This window comes from Emys orbicularis, chromosome 5, assembly GCF_028017835.1.
Source record: "Emys orbicularis isolate rEmyOrb1 chromosome 5, rEmyOrb1.hap1, whole genome shotgun sequence".
NCBI classification, from domain to species: Eukaryota; Metazoa; Chordata; order Testudines; family Emydidae; genus Emys; species Emys orbicularis.
The window spans coordinates 62,648,707-62,667,579 of record NC_088687.1 but is presented as its reverse complement, the minus strand read 5'-3'; the positions used below and the strand labels follow the sequence as shown (position 1 = coordinate 62,667,579).

Below are 18,873 nucleotides of genomic sequence, written 5' to 3'. Positions count from 1 at the left end.
CATTAAACCTCCCATACTGAGCCACTATGGGGTGCCACTTTAATGTTCTCCAACACCTGTTATACTCAGGTAGGAGAAGATTAATCCTTCACTGACAATTTCCTTGCTTTTGTGAGTTTGCTTCGGATACTTAACATTATCTAAAAGGCTTTTTTGTTATGTGAATTTTGAACCATATGTGAGGATAAACCACATTTGGCTATATGGTTATGTAGGTGCTCTGTTGGATGTAGAACTTGCATCACAAGGCACACACACCATGTTAACAGAACTATCAATCACTTCAATTTACTTTAAGGCACAAAAGTTAATTTATTTAATGAAGTTAGTCCTGACAAATTGTGTTTCTCTATTTAAGATAAAACTTGTTTAAAACATATTGCTCAAGATGAGATGGTAAAAAAAAGTTTTGATTTGTAGATCTTCATGGATCTAGAGGAACCAGACATTCAGACAAAGCATGAAGATAAAAGATTATTTAAAAGCCAGGGATTTTTTTTTTTAACGGAAGAGCACAATTTTGATAAAACTTGGCAGCCTTACTCAGCATGTCTGTTCCCTTCACATACTGAATATCCTAATGTAGGGTCAGTTTCCAATACCTTAGCTCACTTTGAGTTATCCTTTACCCTGCAATTATCCCAGTGAAATCAATGGAGCTTTTTAAAGTAAGGGGGAAATTTTCAAGAGCAGGTATATGACATAAGAGCAGGGGCGGGTCTATGTTTTTTGCCGCCCCAAGCACGGCAGTCAGGCAGCCTTCGGCAGCGTGCCTGCGGACGGTCTGTGGTCACGCAGATTCGGCGGCGTTTCTGCAGGTGATCTGCCGGTCCCACGTCTTCGGCGTACCCGCTGCCGAATTGCCGCAGGAACCGTGGGACCTCCCGCACGACTTCCCGCAGGCATGCCACCGGAGGCTGCCTGACTGCACCCTCACAGCGACCGGCAAGCTGCCCCCACGGCTTGCCACCCCAGGCACGCGCTTGCTGCGCTGGTGCCTGGAGCCGCCTCTGCATGGGAGCCTAAGTCTCACTTTTAAGAGACCTGGGTTCAAAGTTTTAAAAGGTATTTAGGCATTGGGTAAAGCAATGTTGCAAAGCCGAAGGGCCAGATTTTTCTAAAAAGATATTTAGGTGGCTAAAGATGCAGATAGGCACTTGGGATTTTTAAAAACACCTAACTTTATCATTGGGAATTAGGCACCTGTGGGATTTTCAAAATCCCCCAAGGCACCTATCTGCATCTTTAGGTGCCTAAATACTCTTAAAAATCTGGACCGTGTCATCTAAATCACTTTTGAAAATAGGACTTAGGCTCCTGATTCAATTAGAACATTTTGAAAATGTTATCCTAAAGGTATTACTCAAGTTGGATAACAGAATCTGTCTCAAAGACTTAATTTTTTTTTAGGTCATTTGCTAATCATCTCATAAAGATTCACACATGCAGTAGTCTGTGTGAGATGCAAAATAAGCTGCCCTGTGTATATCTTTTTTGTGGACACTTGTCAGGCAACTTGGATAATTTTTAAATTATGTTTTAATTTTTAAATTATTATTGTCCCTTTTCGACCCAACCAGCTAGTCAAAGTTCAGGGCCCTGAGCATGTTCCAGCTGGTAGAGGAAATTGACAGAGTCTGGTATTTTCTTTGATGCAATCTTGGTTGTGGTTTTTCTTTGTTTGTTACAAGGAATGTACGAAATGCTGTGTCTTTCAGGCTTCCACAATTTTTTTTGTCCCAACACTTAAGCGAATGAAAGCAGTCGTAAGAAATATTTAGTTTCAGTCTCCACAATAAAATGTAGCAGAAATTATACAGTGATATGTTGATTTTTAACATTTTTAACTGTGGTAGTTAGTTGGCAGATAGAAAGAAGGAGGGATGGAAAAACCCCAAGAAGCACTGGGTTTCACAATAGAAGGTGCAAGGTGAAGAGGAAACTGTTTTTCTACTTAAATAAAATTCTTATTGTGAGGAGCATGGGAAAATATCTGCATTATTAATTATTATTATTATATGTACCTCTGTCTAGATTAGTGGTTCTCAAACTTTTTTTTTCCATGGACCACTTGAAAATTGCTGAGGGTCTCGGCAGACCACTTAATGATCTTTCCAATTGTTGTTTGTACCGTTAGCTAACTATTGTAAAGTGCTTTGGATAAAAGCACTATATAAAAAAAACTCTTATAATTAATTTTCTTTGTTCTACAAATAAAAGCACAACTCATATTTTAATATCAGTAGTCTTACTTTTCTAATACGATGGATGTGCCCACTCTCCCCCGCCGCGGCAGCCCCTGAGCTGGGGCTGCAAAGGAGGGGGGGTCTCTCCCTCTCTCCCCCGCAGTAGCAGCCCCCGAGCTGGGAAGAAGGGGGGGGGTATCTCCCTCGCCACAGCAGCCACAAAGCTGAATCTGGGAAGGAGGGCCATCCCTCCCCGGCAGCCACAGCCCTGGAGCTGGGGAAAGTCGCCTTTCTCTGGCTGCCTCACCCCTGCACATCCCAAATTCCCCCCACCCCCTCTTCTCACCCCACTGCCCCCTCCCACCTACCTCCTATTCCCCTCAAGGCCACCACCTCACCTTACATGTGCGTCTTCTCCAGGGTCCTGGCACCTAATTAGTGGAGCCATGCCTGCACAGATTCACTAATTAGGTGGGTGGCCCTTCATTCTCTCGTCTGTGGCTGCCCAGGCGCGCACCTTAGAGTAGTGGTTCCCAAACTTTAACAACCTGTGAACCCCTTTCAATAAAATGTCAAGTCTTGCGAACCCCCTCCTACAAATGAATATTTCCAGGGATTTTCTCCTTTGCCTGAGTATAAATTATAAAAGCAGTGATCTTGGAAATAACATTTGTTTTTATGACATGCTTATTACACACGATTTATTATTAATTATTATTTATCATTACAATATTTTTATTACATGATGAAAACGGCAACACTTTTCCAAGATCTCACTTTCGTAGCTTGTATCACTTTGAATAAGCCTGTTATAAGATAAGGCTCCTATGTTTCATCAAGGAGTATCAGATGTGAAACAACAGGAAGGTATTTAAGACATGAACTCAGAGTTCCTCCTACACAAGCATTCAGGTCTTGAGCAGTCCAGGCAAACAACACACATTACAACAAAGCTTAAACTTGTTTGTCATAATAATTTTAAAAACAATACTAGCTGCCTATTTAATTTTAAAAACAGCAAAACATATCCACCTCCCTTTCCATTTCTTATAAGGAGTCTTGAAGTTTAAATCTCCTCAGTGTGATAAAGCAAGCATATCTGATCTGCTTAACTCTTGGAAGTCCAGGGTCTCCCGGCTGCTGGCCCCGGGCTGCCCAGGGTCCCTAGGGACAGCTCTGTCTGCCATTAGGGAATTCCCCCCCCCCCCCCCCGAGAACCCCCTGTAACATTTCACAAACCCCAGTTTGGGAACCACTGCCTTAGAGGGAACTATCCGCGGACCACCTGAATGGAGCTTGCAGACCACTGGTCGTCCGCGGACCACAGTTTGAGAACCTTTGGTCTAGATGATTCCTATCACAATGTCTGCTATACAGGGGCAAAGAATTAACCTAGTGCTGGAGGGTTATCCATCTGCAGGAAGGCAGACAATAGTTGTAGATAGCCTAGTCACTTGATATGTAGCCAAAAATACAGGTGTCCAGACTTATTATTGTTTTGTCCAAGTCCAAGGCGGGCACAACCAGCGTAGGACAGAGCCAGGGCCCTAGCAGGGACAATGGAGATTACCAGTCAAAGGTTATTGATTTGTTAATGACTGATCCACTATAACAAACACAGAGGACTGGAGAATAGAAAAATCTCAGTGGAAGGACAGATAGAGACAAAGGTATTAGAATCTGCTGTTAAAAGGGAGATTCTCTCTAGCAAGAAGTGACCAGACTGGACCAGAACCAGATGATAATACTGAGCAAGAAAAGAGAAGGTGCAGAAGGATTCTGAACTTGTTGGAAGGATACAGACTAAGACCCAAAGGGCTCTAATGACAGATAAGGAAACTGAGCCAGGGTCTTGTGTTCAAGTATTAGACAGTTTTCCATACACCTGTAACTCTTGTGCTTTGTCTATAAGTAAAGTGTGTGTGGTTTAGAAATTCTTCGCAAAATTTGTGTCCCCCTTGCTTTAACTGCCACATAGTCCTTGAAGAGTTAAATGATAAACCAGAGAACTCACAAGGATGAACCTCTGGAGAGGTTATGTGTGAGCTACTGGAGAGTCTTGGAGGGTCAGCGCTGGTTTTGGCGCTTAGGATAGCTGGGTTGTAGGGCCTTACCTCCCAAGAAGGGGTACCAGCATTGATGTCTGTATCCCAGGAGTATGTCTGAAAGGCCAGATATAGAGACAGTATCCGGACCCTGCTCAGACCCAGTAAGTTTAGAAAGTATGTGGGATCCAAAGGCAGGGTCCCATATAGGTAGCTCAGAGAGGGTTGTAACACATTTTAAAATACATAAAAAATATAAATCTCAGTATTACAGTCCTCTTGGCTGGATCCCCTGCTGACGATATTTGAGCTGGAAATCCTGACTGCCTGCATGTCTCTTTCTCTCACACTCATTCTCTCGTCCCTTTTTCCTGAGAATTGCAATCTAGAAGATCTAGAACTGCTGCATTCAGTTTTTGACACCTTGTTCCATGACGGACATTGGAGAATCAGAAAACATCAAGAAAAAGACACCAACCTTTACTGGAGTCTTTGCTAAGGAGCGGGAAGCTTTCCATGTCAGTAGAGATTTAGTGTGGGATTTTCAAGTGCTCACTGCTGACCTAAATTTTCTCCCATTGAAATCAGCGGTAAAACTCCATTGACTTCAATGGGAGCAAAGGTAGACCAAAACTGAGCACCTTCAAATAACTGACCTTTGAACACTAGGATTATTTAATTTGGAAATGTCATAAGAGAGGTACGGTATATAAAATAATTAATGTCGCAAGTAGGTCAAGTTGGCCTCTCCTGCTTGCCCTACCCCATAATACAACCAGTAAGCATTCCATGAAATTAGCAGGCAAACATTTACAATAGATGCATAAAAATGATTTCATGTAACATATTACTGAACTACTGAAGTTACCACTGTAAGATATTACTGATGCAACTATTTGATTAAATAATTAAAGATAAATTAATAAAGATTAAATAAAGCAAAAGGCACTTGTCTGTGAACAAAAATAGCATCAGAGGTTATACTAGCTAGAAAAACAATGACTGCTACAGTTTCAAGGCATAAGAGTAGGATAATCAAAAACTATCAGGGTTGGAAGGGACCTCAGGAGGTCATCTAGTCCAACCCCCTGCTCAAAGCAGGACCAATCCCCAACTAAATCATCCCAGCCAGGGCTTCGTCAAGCCTGACCTTAAAAACCTCTAAGGAAGGAGATTCCACCACCTCCCTAGGTAACTCTGTGACAGCGTACCCCATAAGGCTTTTATGGGGGGGTGTTTATAAATGTATGTATGATATAACTGGAATATGTTTTGTGCTGCCTGTACCATGTAACATATCTCCGTAAAGGTTATGGTCTACTATATCTATTCATCCTATTTGTACATATATATCATTTTCTACTTGAGGTTAAGAATATGGGCTGTATGCTTGCTTGGTTTCTAAGTAAGCTTTGTGAGGCATTTGGTCAGCTTCTTTAGGAAGGAATTCGCCAGGTTAAGTACCTGATCAGGAAACACTTGGGGAACAATGCATCTTGGAATGCTCCAATCCACATAAGAAGTCTTCCTGTAGACATGCAAGCTACCATGTGGACAATGGCTTCGGCCTGTAAAGACTGAGTCATGCAGGGGCATGTGACTTGCCCAGGTGACTCCAGAACTCCATCTTGGAGCTGGACTTTGCATAGGAGGGGGCTCTCCACCCACAAGAGAGAGTCTATTTAAACCCGTGGGAGACCCCTCCATTTTGTCTTCAGCTGGCTAAGGAAGGAGCCTCTCCACCCCCCCAGGATACTTGAAGGGAACTGGAACAAACGACAGTAACTACAGGGGGTGTGAGTGATTGCTGGACCCAGGCTAAAAGGAGATTAGCCTGTAAAAGGGAGCATTCTGGAACTGGTGAGGAACTTATCTGTATTTAGTTTGATTAGACATAGATTTGCGGATTTTATTTTATTTTACTTGGTGACTTACTTTGTTCTGCCTGTTACCACTTGGAACCACTTAAATCCTATTTTCTGTATTTAATAAAATCACTTTTTATTTAGTAATTTACTCAGAGTATGTATTAATACCTGGGGGAGCAAACAACTGTGCATATCTCTCTATCAGTGTTATAGAGGGCGAACAATTTATGAGTTTACTCTGCATAAGCTTTATGCAGGGTAAAACGGATTTATCTGGGTTTAAACCCCATTGGGAGTTGGGCGTCTGAGTGCTAAAGACAAGCACACTTCTGGGAGCTGTTTTCGGGTAAACTTGCAGCTCTGGGACAAGTGATTCAGACCCTGGGTCTGTGTTGGAGCAGACGAGAGTGTCTGGCTCAGCAAGACAGGGTGCTGGAGGCCTGAGCTGGCAGGGAAAACAGGAGCAGAGGTAGTCTTTGCACATCAGGTGGCAGCTCCCAAGGGGGTTTCTGTGATCCAACCCGTCACAAACACATTCCAGTGCTTCCCCATCCTCCTAGTGAAAAAGTTTTTCCTAATATCCAACCTAAACCTCCCCCACAGCAACTTGAGACCATTACTCCTTATCATCTGGTACCACTGAGAACTGTCTAGATCCATCCTCTTTGGAACCCCCTTTCAGATAGTTGAAAGCAGCTATCAAATCCTCCCTCATTCTTCTCTTCTGCAGACTAAACAATCCCAGTTCCTTTAGCCTTTCCTCATAAGTCATGTGCTCCAGCCCCCTAATCATTTTTGTTACCCTCCGCTGGACTCTTTCCAATTTTTCCACATCCTTCCTGTAGCGTGGGGCTCAAAACTGGACACAGTACTCCAGATGAGGCCTCACCAACACCGAACAGAGGGAAATGATCACGTCCCTCGATCTGCTGGCAATGCCCCTACTTATACAGCCCAAAATGCCGTTAGCTTTCTTGGCAACAAGGGCACACTGTTGAGTCACATCCAGCTTCTCGTCCACTGCAACCCCTAGGTCCTTTTCTGCAGAACTGCTGCCTAGCCAGTCGGTCCCTAGTCTGTAGCAGTGCATGGGATTCTTCCGTCCTAAGTGCAGGACTCTGCATTTGTCCTTGTTGAACCTCATCAGATTTCTTTTGGCCCAATCCTCTAATTTGTCTAGGTCCCTCTGTATCCTATCCCTACCCTCCAGCATATCTACCACTCCTCCCAGTTTAGTGTCATCTGCAAACTTGAAGTGTGGACTGCATCCTCAGCATCAGATGCATGGAGTGGAAAATACAGTAGGAAGATACATATACACACACCCTTGGTTATCATGGAATAAGGTACCATATTAAAAAAAGAACAAAAATTGTTGCTTGCATTGTTTGCATTGTGCTAGCCCATTAATTAGTTCTAAAAAGTTAGAAATCATGAAATTGAGATATGAATATGCCAATTATTGAATTTCAATTTGGATAAAGATACGAACACAACGTTTACTGAATTTGATACATATAAACATTATTGGAATAAGATTCTATAAAAGTAATAGAGCTATGAAGTTAATGTTAACTCTTATCTCTTCTAACTCACAAGTATTAGACAATCATCATATGATTATAATGGCGATCACAGGACACCAATCTTGTGAAAATTAAGTTCACAGCATCACACAGGAATCCAAACAACAATTTAACCAATATATTAGATAATCTGCAAAACAATTAATCTGCATAAGATAATACTACCAAGTAATAAATCAAATTGTAGCTTTAAATCTGAACCTCAAATCAGCTATTTAGTTACTAAGCCTCTGATATGGGGTAGCAGCCAGATGATTATAAACTCTTTTCAGGTTACAATTTAGTTACGGTTACAGGGTTAAACAATGTACTCTCATTTAGTCCTCCAACTGGCCAGATTAACCATTATTTGTCGCTACACTAGGCATATGCACCCTGCTGGTTGCTACTCTCCAGTGCCAAGTCATCTATTTCCCTGTTACTGCTAGGCAGCGGCTGCTCCATTCACACTCCAGACAGCTTCCTTTCAAGTGAGCATTACAAGCTCAACAACAGACTTCATTGTTGGAATTTCTATTTACACCACTATTTTTTGTTACTGAGACTGTGAAAGGAAACAACAAAAGATGGAGAGTAGATGGACTGCTAACACGCTAGACTAGAAGTCATCAACCCACAGTTCTTTGAAGTTATCTGCATGTAAACATAGAAAATATACAGATATGTGAAATAACTTGGTGGTCTTAGTTCAGTTCCCAGTAGACACGTGTGTCTATACCACAAAAATCATCATCACAAGCGGCAATAACTGGCAACCTTGCCCTATGCTTACAAAGACTTGCAGTGTATTTATTCGCCCAATTCCTATAGATTCTAATGGGATTTGGCTGGATAAATCCCCATGTAACTCTGAAAATGCAGGGACTTGTGGGCAGTCTCAGCACAAAGGTGAAAAATTAAACAAACATTAAGATGGAATGTGATCCCTTCAGGCTAAAGGTAAAATACCTTGGCAGGTCATTGTAAGGGAAGCTCACACTATTGCTGCTGTGTTGGACCTATTTCTAGGGTTGAAATTCACCTCTATGCAGAAGGTCAGTGCCAGGCTTATGCACCCTACGGATACAGACCCCAATTCAGGAAAGCACTTAAGCATGTTTAATTTTGAGCACGAGTTTAAATCCCATTGATTTCAATGGCATTCAAGCATGTGCTTAAGTGCTTTGTTGCATAGGGATGAAGTTAAGCACATATTTAAATGTTTTACTGGACTGGGGCCTTAAATGGGATTTAGGTGGTTCATAGACCTTTACATGGGTAAATTAGAGGACTTCAGTTTCCAGATTTTAGCTCAGCCCCTTTCATGAGCTCTATACACTTAGTTTATTTTGTCAATTACTTGTATCTATTATTAACCTTTGACTCGCACATGCCATTTTAATGCCAACCCGTGGGTTTATTCACATGAGTAAAATTACACCTGTGTAAGTCTGAGCAGGAGTGAGGCCATATATACTAAAGTGATAAGCGCTATCTAAAACACTAAGCTAAACAGAGATATACAGCTCAGCCTCCGTGAACCCTGCCCCACTCACAAACTTATCTACTACTCTATACTGCAGCTCCGCCAAAGGCACACACTCCTATCTTCACTGCTACTCTTCCACTTGAACCCATATCCCTGGTGCTACTGCACCCTTCCTTTCCCTTCCCAGTGCTTCCCTGCTGCGTTCCTCCTTTTGGCTCTCATTCCACCCGATTCCCGCATCACCAGGCTCCCACGACCTCTTATTCTAATGACCACTTCCCATGAGTTATTGCTCCACATTTCAGCCCATCCCCTGCTCCGTCTATCCTATCTTCTTCACTCCATCCATAGTTGATATGGGGCATTCTCAGATTCTCATGATCTCCTACCTGTATGCTGCATTTTCACAAACTTTTGGTCTTATTCAAAATGGCTCCCCATCTCCCAATACCTTCCACAGGGTGAGGCTATATTGCCTCAGATCAGACAGACACTAGTTCCCTACAGGGCCGGCTCTGGCTTTTTGGCCGCCCCAAGCAAAAAAAAAAAAACAAACCTGTGGGGCGCGGCCGGAGCCCGGGTGCAGGGGGACCAGCTGGGGGGGGGGGGGGGGGAGCGGGCAGGAGAGAGAGAGAAGGGGGCGGCCAGGGCTACAGCAGGGGCGCTGCCACACGGCCCCTCCCGCTGCGCCGCCGCCTGCCGCGAGGGCTCCGCTCCGGTCGGCAGGGAGGGAAGGAAGAGGACTGCCCTGCAGGGCGCTCTGGTTCTCCGCGCTGCCACCCCCGACAGGGCGGCCGGAACGGGGGGGGGGGGGGGGGGGGGGGAAAGTGCAGCCGTGCCGCCCTAGGATTGGGCAGAATGCTGCCTCCAACAATCTGCCGCCCCAAGCACCAGGTTGCTCAGCTGGTGCCTGGAGCCGATCCTGGTTCCCTAAGGCCTTGCTGGTGGAAGTAAACTTGCCCCTAAAGAAGATGCCTATTTCCCATCATTTTCAGTGGGACATAAGCCACGGGGCTGCCATCAGCTATGGCACTGTACAAAAACAGAACAAAAAGATAGTCCCTGCCCCAGTTAATTATTCATCAAGTGCTTTGAGATCCTTGGACAAGAATATGTGCAGATTATTACTGAACATATTTATTACTGTACCAGATGGGATGTCAGTTCAGCCATTCAGCTTGTTACCCAGTCCACACCCCTGTCATTTCCCCCCATTTGTTTAAAAAGTGATCGAAGAGGAAATGGTTAGGGCAAAATATAGTTTTTGCCTTGTACATTTCTACTTTATTTAGTGGTAAATTCTGCAGTCCCCCCTGTCTGATATGGGACATTGTGATATTTGTACTGGAGAAGTACATCCAGTGGTCAGTAAAAGTAAATCACTAATACTTAAAAAAGTCACCAATACTACTGAAGAAACAGTAAACTGACTGGGGACAAGGCAGAGCACTGCGTAACTGGAAAGCTTGTCTCTCTCACCAACAGAAGTTGGTCTAATAAAACATAATTACGTCAGCTACGTTCTCTCTCATTCAGAACACTAAGTTACTGGAAAAATCCTCCACTCCAAGTATTATGCACATGTTCATGAAGAATGAAAAGCTAACAGTAGCAACACCAACACACGTTTGTTTTAAAATACAGTGTGTTTGTCTCTTGTATAACTATTTTGGCAAAAACATAACCACAACAAACACACACAAAGTGGAGGGGAGATGATAACCTTCTCCAATAGGTCATTTTTCAGTTAAAGCATATATTTGCACCCACCAATGTTACAGCACATACCTGTTTGCATGCACTAAACTGGCCTTCCTATGCCAAAGACATCTGTAGTCAAACTACATCATGAAAAGGCCTTTACCCAAATGTGCATATGCAGACCGCACTGCAACACACGCCATCAGTTACCCAGCTTGTGCATGCAGGTTGTGCTGCTAGGTTATCTGTTACCCGCCTGCACACTATGGGGACCTCTCCTGGCCCCGCAAACAGGGGCGATCAAGGCCAAATTTAGGCCCTGATTCAAGCTAAGAGGGGGCTCGACCAAGGGAGGCTCAAGGCCTTCCAGCCATTTCTGAAAACGGGACCCCCAACGCGGCTGCCACTTCCCGTGAGTCAGCCCTGCCCTCCCACAGCTGCCAGAACCCCTCTCCCGGTGCCACCGGGCTCCTAATCAGCGCTGGCACCCAGCCCCCTGCCTGGCACCCAGCCCGCCCGGCCGCTCCCGGCGCAGCTGCTCAGGGGCGGCTGCGGCTCCGCACTAGAGCGCCGGGGGGGGGCAGGGCCATGGGCCTGGCCGCGGCGCAGCTCCGGGGGCTCCAGGCCCGGCACGAACAGGTAACGGCGGCGCTGCAGCAGCCGCGCCCCCTCCGCGAAGGCGATGCGGGGTGGGAGCCGGAGGGCTAGACCCCGAGCCCGCCCCCATAGAAGTCAATGGGGACAGCTCAGAGCCAGGTTTTTCAACGGCGTCGTTGATTGTGGCGCCGGGAGGACGTTGTATACATGGGGGTGGAGCGGAGGGGAAGGTGTGTTATTGGGAGGAGGGTTTGTATCAGCTGCGGGTGGGGGTTGTGTAGCGTGGAGGGGGTGCTGTTTTAGCATGTTCGGGGGGTCATTTGAGGGGGGATCATAACATGGGGAAGTTGTACGAATATGGAGGAAGATATTGGTTCTTAGGGGTTTGTATCAATTCACTGTAATTTCATTGTTATTATTAATCCCACTTCATTAAAAATTTCAAAGTTGTGTAAAGAGAAACGGAACTCTGCCAGAGAGATTTGACTCAGTGTCTTTTTGCAGTAGCGATTATTTGTCAGTTTCCGCTGCCTGACCTTAAATGTAAGCCAGATCTGCAACCCGTTCTTATCTTGAGTAGTACTTACTCGCCCAAATAATATTGCAGGTTTTACGCTATAGCTTCTACTTACATCTGGGCCCCAAATCACAACCCTTGTCTAAACAAAAATCAGAAGCAAGAAGCAAAAACTACAGCGTAAGAAGAAAACCCATGAATAATTCCTTATGCTTCAGGGGTATCACAAACTGATGAGTTGAGTGAGGGAGATTTTAACAACTGCAGGTTACGGGTTTGATCCTGAAAGCCTTTACTAACATGTAGAAAGGTTTGCCAAATCAAGCCTGTTCTTTCCACTAGTATCTTCCATCCCAACATCTCAAAATTCTTTACAAAACAGTAATTAATTAATGGGATACTAGATAATGTTTTCACCTCTCTTAGCCAGAAGGCCAAGAAGCGAGAATGTCTCATTTAAGCACATACACCCAGGGGAGAGACTTAAAATGTGCTCAAAACAAATCCCAAATATAGGAATTTTCCTTACCCCTGCTTGAGGGAACACTTAGCTTTTGGGTTTGTGGACTGCCAGCCCATGCAGCAGGACTTTCTGGCTCTCCCCCCAAAGAGTATGTACATATATATGTACACACACTGTAAAAAATTGAAGAGGCCCTTAGAACAGTGGCATTAGGTCTCCATACACGACAACTTATATTAATTATAAGTATTATTAATTTGTATCTTGGTAGCATCCAAAGGCCCCAATCAGGAGCAAGGATCGTTTGTGCTGGGTGCTATACAAGTGCATAAGAATACATGGTGCCTGCCCCAAGGGCCTTACAGTCAAATTTAAGACAAGATACACAATAAACAGGTGCTGAAAAATGGGAACAAAATTGTATAGTGTAAACTTAGACCAATATGATAATTATCGCAGAAGGTGCAGATAGCCATGTCTTTATTGAAGAGTGTGATAAAGAGAAAAAACAAACCTGTTAGTCACCCAAACAAAAGATGAGTCCAGGAAATAAGAATTGTACACCACAGTATCTACTTGTCTACACCCATATTTCCAGTCTGTATATTTTGCCACAGTGTAATTAGCTGGTCAAAAAACAAATATGGGATTTACCTGTGGTTGTGTTTCATAGTCATGTAAAATTACACATTGGAAATACCTTTTAGGTAATCTAGTCCATCCCTCTGTCAACAAAGAATATTTTCCTGTAGTCTGTTTTCCAGTGCTGTACATTTTTAAAATGGAGGATATTGCTTTACACTTCATTAGGGAGCACTTTTCACCTGACAGACACTCTGAACTTGAGTTTTTTGCTGCGTAAATAACTTCTAGTCTTTACCCTATCTGTCAAAGCTGCTGATGGCAAACAGCAACTTTTGAAAGGTAATCAATATAGTAAGGATTTTACATATAGAGAAGATTTTTTTGTTTTTCTCTCTCATCATTCTTCATTACTAAGGAAATATGCATGAAAAGAGGTGAATTTGACTGTAATTCCAGTGGCAGAGCTCTTTATACAATGTTATGCTGAGGATGCTTTCTATATTGATTAATTAAAGTCTACAGCCATCTAAAAACAGACAAGTTTTTTTTTTTTTTTTTAAATCTTGACCTACTGGCTTGGGTTAAAAGTGTCCCAATATTACTCCCAAATTTCTTCCCCTTCCACCTGTTGGTGCACACATACATACAGAGAGCATGGTTCAATACCATCAAATGGGTTACTGTTTTTCAAGTTTAAATTAATTTATTTTTAGTTCAAGCACTTTGCTTTCTAAATAGATCAGTCCAACAGACAGAAGGTGTAAGTATTTGTGATCTTGAGGAAAATGACCTGGTGACTCCTGATTACATTACAACCTTTTGGTAGAGTGACAGCAAAACCAAGACTGACTAGTATTACAGGAAATGTTTTAACAAGTCCCTGCCCCAGCCCTGAGCTCCCTCCCGCACCTAAATTCCCTCCGGGAGTCAGCGCCCCAAACCCCTCTCCCATGCCCCAACTCACTGCCCCAGCCCTGAGAACCCCCTTGCGGCGGGAGCCGGAGCCAGGGCCGTGTGCCCCCAACCCGCAGCTTGCAGCTGGGGCTGGAGCTGGGCTGTGTGTCCCCGTGGCTTGTAGAGGAGGCTGGAGCCAGGCAGTGTGCCCCCCTTACTGCTTCCTAGGGCTATGCATCTCTCTCCCACATGGTTCAGGTGGGGACTGTGGCTTCCCCTCCCCCACGTGTCCCGATATTTTACTCTTGTGATCTGGTCACCCTAAGTACTTCCCCTCCCACGCCTCCCCTTACTCCAATGTAGCTCCAGCCACAGAGAAGAGAGCAGGAGCTACTTGCTTGATACTCCCTCCTGCAAACAAGTGGTGGTCAGGAGATGGGATGGGGCAGAGAGTGGGAAGAGCTTTGGTTCCATGGCAGTTAGATGCCCAAGGGGATTGAGAGTTGCAATTCCTCCTGTGGGTTGGTGCAGCTATATGCCACCCCTTTATTCAGGGTAGATTAAAAAGTTACAATCTAGCCCTAGATTCTCCCTTGTGCTGGCATTTTGCTTTAAGTCCTACTGTTAGGATTCCTATAGCAAACAGCACCCTAGAAATACCTCTAAATAAATAAAATGAATGTAAAACGTATGCACATGAGTAGTCCCACTGTAGTCAATATGTTCTCAGGAAAGGGCCGGCTCCAGGCACCAGCTTAACAAGTTTCAGAGTAGCAGCCGTGTTAGTCTGTATCCGCAAAAAGAACAGGAGTACTTGTGGCACCTTAGAGACTAACAAATTTATTAGAGCATAAGCTTTCGTGGGCTACAACCCACTGCATCCGAAGAAGTGGGTTGTAGCCCACGAAAGCTTATGCTCTAATAAAACAGCTTAACAAGCAGGTGCTTGGGGCGGCCAAGGGAGAGGGGCGGCATGTGCGGCAATTCGGGAGCGGCAGGTCCCTCACTCCCTCTAGGAGCGAAGGACCTGCCGCCTAACTGCCGCCGCCGATCGCAGCTTTCGCCCCCCCCCCCCCCCAAATTGCTGCCGCCGGTCGCAATTGCAATCGCGGCTTTTTTTTTTTTTTTTGCTTGGGGCGGCAGAAATGCTGGAGCCGGCCCTGTCTCAGGATTTGGTCCAAATGTATTAACAGGATTATATATATATATATATATATAAAATAACTGGTTGGGAAATGGCAAGACTGTTTTGTGAAAATTTTCAAAAAATAATTTTCTGGATTTTTTTTTGAAATTTTTTTTAAACTTGTGGGTTTTAATGGAAAACCAGAAAAATAGAAATCCATTTTTAGTATTTTCCCTTCCTCTATCTTTCCCTTCTCTATATCCCCCTTTTTTCACTTGCCACTGAAAAAGGGGAATGCATTTTCAGTTTTGATTTTAAAAAGAAATTGCAGGTTTTCGTTTGTTTCTAATTTTAAAAATCAGAATATTTTGAAGAAAAACAAATTTTCATGTACACATTTCATCTTCAGAACTAGCCTACTTTAAGTTTTAAAAAGTTTTGTATTAAATATTTCAACCAGTTCTAATATGCAGTATCTAGACACTTCACTCTCTGGGCTTGATCCATCAGCCCTTACTTATGTGAACGATGCTATAGCTCTATGGGACTTCAATAGGACAAATCATACCAGCAGCAACTGCAGAATTAGGCTTTATATTTGTAAGTCACTCTAGAGTATACTTAGCTTTAAACTCAACCTGATAATTTTTTTACGCAATTGCTATATTTTATCCCCAGGGATTTAAGGAGAAAGTTAAAGGACATTATATTTTATGATAAATTCATCATCTTAATGTACCATCCTAGAACAAGCACAACAAAAATTCCAACTTATATAAATTTTGCTTTTGGTCTTTCATTCAGTTTTGGGACCTTGATCTTGCTCAAACTGAAATTAATGGCAGAATTCCTCACCTATTTCTGGGGGAATGAGATGGAGTCCATAGTTTACTTGAGGGAAACTGTGGCATATGAATCTGAGTTAAATATGTCTTACCATTGGTACAGGGGGAAGGGGACTTTGAGAAGGAAACCCTCCTGATTATTGTACATTGTCAAGCTGTAATATTAGTTTTATGTCTGTTTCAGGGAGATGCGTTAAGATTGTCATTGTTCCTAGAGGAACAATGGAAGTAAGTGAGTTTGCATATTAGCAGTAGATTTTATACATTGGTTTTCATTATAGCAGTTCTAGAAATTGGCAGAGCTGTTATCCCAAATATTTGTTTTTAGATTTAGAAAGTCTAGTCTTTTTTCCTTAATTTTCTATATTAAGCATAAAGATCACTTACATTTCCTCTAACATTTATTCATGGCAGAAAAGTTAGAAAATACTGCTCAAGAACTTTTTATTCTACACATTAAATCAACTCGACAGCAAAACAAAATAATTAGCATTTCTATTACTAATTAAAGTATAAAGTATAAAGTGTTTTTTTAACCAATTAAAAAAAACAAAAACAAAAACAACCCAGTAGGGCTAAGATACAGAGAGTGGGATCATGTTACGTGACCATTTCATCTTTTTCCCTCCATCACAGTAGATTTTAATTTACCCTCATATATAAGCTGTATGCATCCCCACTCCAGCTATTTTTAGAAGGCCATCATTCCAGCATGCTCCATGTGAAACAGAATGAGCATCTTCCTCTGTCATTATATCATGTAAATTATCCAGCAGGCGGCACTCTAAGAGCAGTGCACTTTATTTCTGGGAGGAAGATGCTAAGTGCATCACATTTGCTGGCCACTTTAAAATATTTATAGCAAGTGTGGTGTGAATAAAATAGCAGAAGTGATTCTTTTATTATATCAGAACATACACATTTCATGTGTGTCAGAAACATATACATAAACATTCTCCCCATCTGCAATTCAAAGTGTGGTCTGACCATGAGTCATTCAGCTAAATTCTGCAATGCTGTTTGACAAGTACTTCTCATATCTCTTCTATAGCTCTCATATCATCTTTGTTAAAGTGATATACTGCATTCTATATTGAAGTCTAGAAGGGTGTTTTGATTTTGGGGATTGCCAGAAAAATCTTTCAGGTAGGTTTATATATATTATATTTATATATAGGTTTATATATTTTATTTATGATTAGATAGCCTTTTTACTTTGTGGAAAACAATGTTATTAAGGGATATATTTCAAATGTGCATTTGGGGGTATTGTGTAGAATAAGCTTAACAGGGACACTTTGATAAAGCTGCATTTCTGAGAAGGAAGAAGTGACTAAGATGGGTAGCTATACTGCACTCATCTGTGATGTTGGCACAGGCCAAATAGTCATTGCTTTTTGAACGGAAGAGTCAGTATGAAAAGTAATAGGGGAGAAGTGGTACATCCTGATCCTTTCCCTCCCAACCGCTACTTCTGTTTTAAACTAGGAAAGAGGCAGCTAGCATCTCTTTTTCTGAGAAGCAGAGCCACAACATTAAGATCTGGATCCAAACTTCCTCAACATTCAAAGTATTGTTGGATCCAGGGCTTTGGTCTGACACATTACAGAGAAGTACTAGCAGTGAAGAGTAGATTTCCATTCAATTCAGGGGTCAAATATGGATCCAGATGAGACTAGCGCTGGGGTTCAAGCTGCAGATCAAAGCAGGGCTAGAGTTCAGGTTCAGTCTTGACAATCCCAAAATTTCACAAAATGTTGGTCCCAAATTTATGGTAGGATCATTTTTTAGTTGTCAAGATTTCCACCTTTGGGCTTTAATCATGAGAGTGACTGGTTTGGGATCCAAAACAGAAAATAGGTCCTTTCTTCCTCCCAGGCTCTGGGATTCAGCCCTTAGCATTTGTTATATAGCACTTTCTAGCTTCACAAATTTTTACAAGCATTAACTAGTTAACCCTCACAGTGACCATGTAAGGAAGGTAAATAACTGAGCTCATCCTCATTTTACAGTCAGGGAAACAGAGGCAGAGAATTTAAGGCTCCTTCCAGTTTTGTTTCTGACCTGGAACCAAAATGCCAGGGTGAGTTCAGATGTGACAACTGGAATTCTACCCTCTTGCAAACACATCAAAAATTGAAAGAGAATTTGTCTCTGTGGCTTCAGTTGTGACCTCTCTGTGTTTAGAGTGGGATCAACAGAAATTAGAGAGGAGAAGGACCTATTAGAGCATCTAGTCTATCGCCATGCCAGTGCAGGATGGTTTTCTCTTGTTTTAGTAAGTCTAGTTCTAAACAACCCAAGCACTGGAGCATCTACCATTTGCCTAGGAAGAATTTAATTAATATTAGTGTCATGAAGTTTTTCCTGGTAATCATGCTAAATTTTCTATATTTTAATTTTATCCCACTATGCCCCCAGGTACCATTTCTCTCCCTCTCTGATGTGCATAAGGGACAAGTTGATTATTATGACATTTCCTCTTCTCCCCTTGCCTCCATTAGCCATTGCATAGGTAAACTGAACAGCATTTGGCTTGTACTTAAAGTCAGTCCAACCCCCTAATAATTTGTGTTCCTTTTCTCTGAACGCCTTTCAATTTGTCAATATTTTTCTGTTATTGAGGCACCCAGATAGAAACCTGTATTCCAGGCAGGGCTGCAGTTATACAGATGGTGTAATTCCCTTCCAGCTCTGTGATTTGATAGTTTCATATACAGTAACTCATCACTTAAAGTCGTCCCGGTTAACATTGTTTCGTTGTTACGTTGCTTATCAAAAAGTAGATCCTAGCCCCGCCCCAACTCCACCCCTTCCCCAAAGTCCCCGCCCCAACTCCGCCCCCTCCCCTGAGCGCCCCGCATTCCCCCTCCTCCCTCCCAGCCGCGAAACAGCTGCCCGAGGGCTACTGGCTTCACGGTTTGCCGGGCAGCCCCCAGACCTCCAGACCCTGCCCCCGGCCGGGCGCTTCCCCAGTGCAGCCGGAGCCCGG

At 43.1% G+C, this 18,873-nt stretch overlaps 1 protein-coding gene across 1 annotated transcript in view; it reads left to right on the top strand.

Annotated features, from left to right (window-relative positions):
• Positions 1 to 4,662: 4,662 nt before the first annotated feature.
• Positions 4,663 to 18,873, top strand: part of RNF175 (ring finger protein 175) — a 54,103-nt gene continuing 39,892 nt past the window's right edge. Inside the window, 2 exon segments of the mRNA XM_065405713.1 lie at positions 4,663 to 4,749; positions 16,066 to 16,109. Coding sequence (XP_065261785.1) covers positions 4,663 to 4,749; positions 16,066 to 16,109 — 131 coding nt within the window.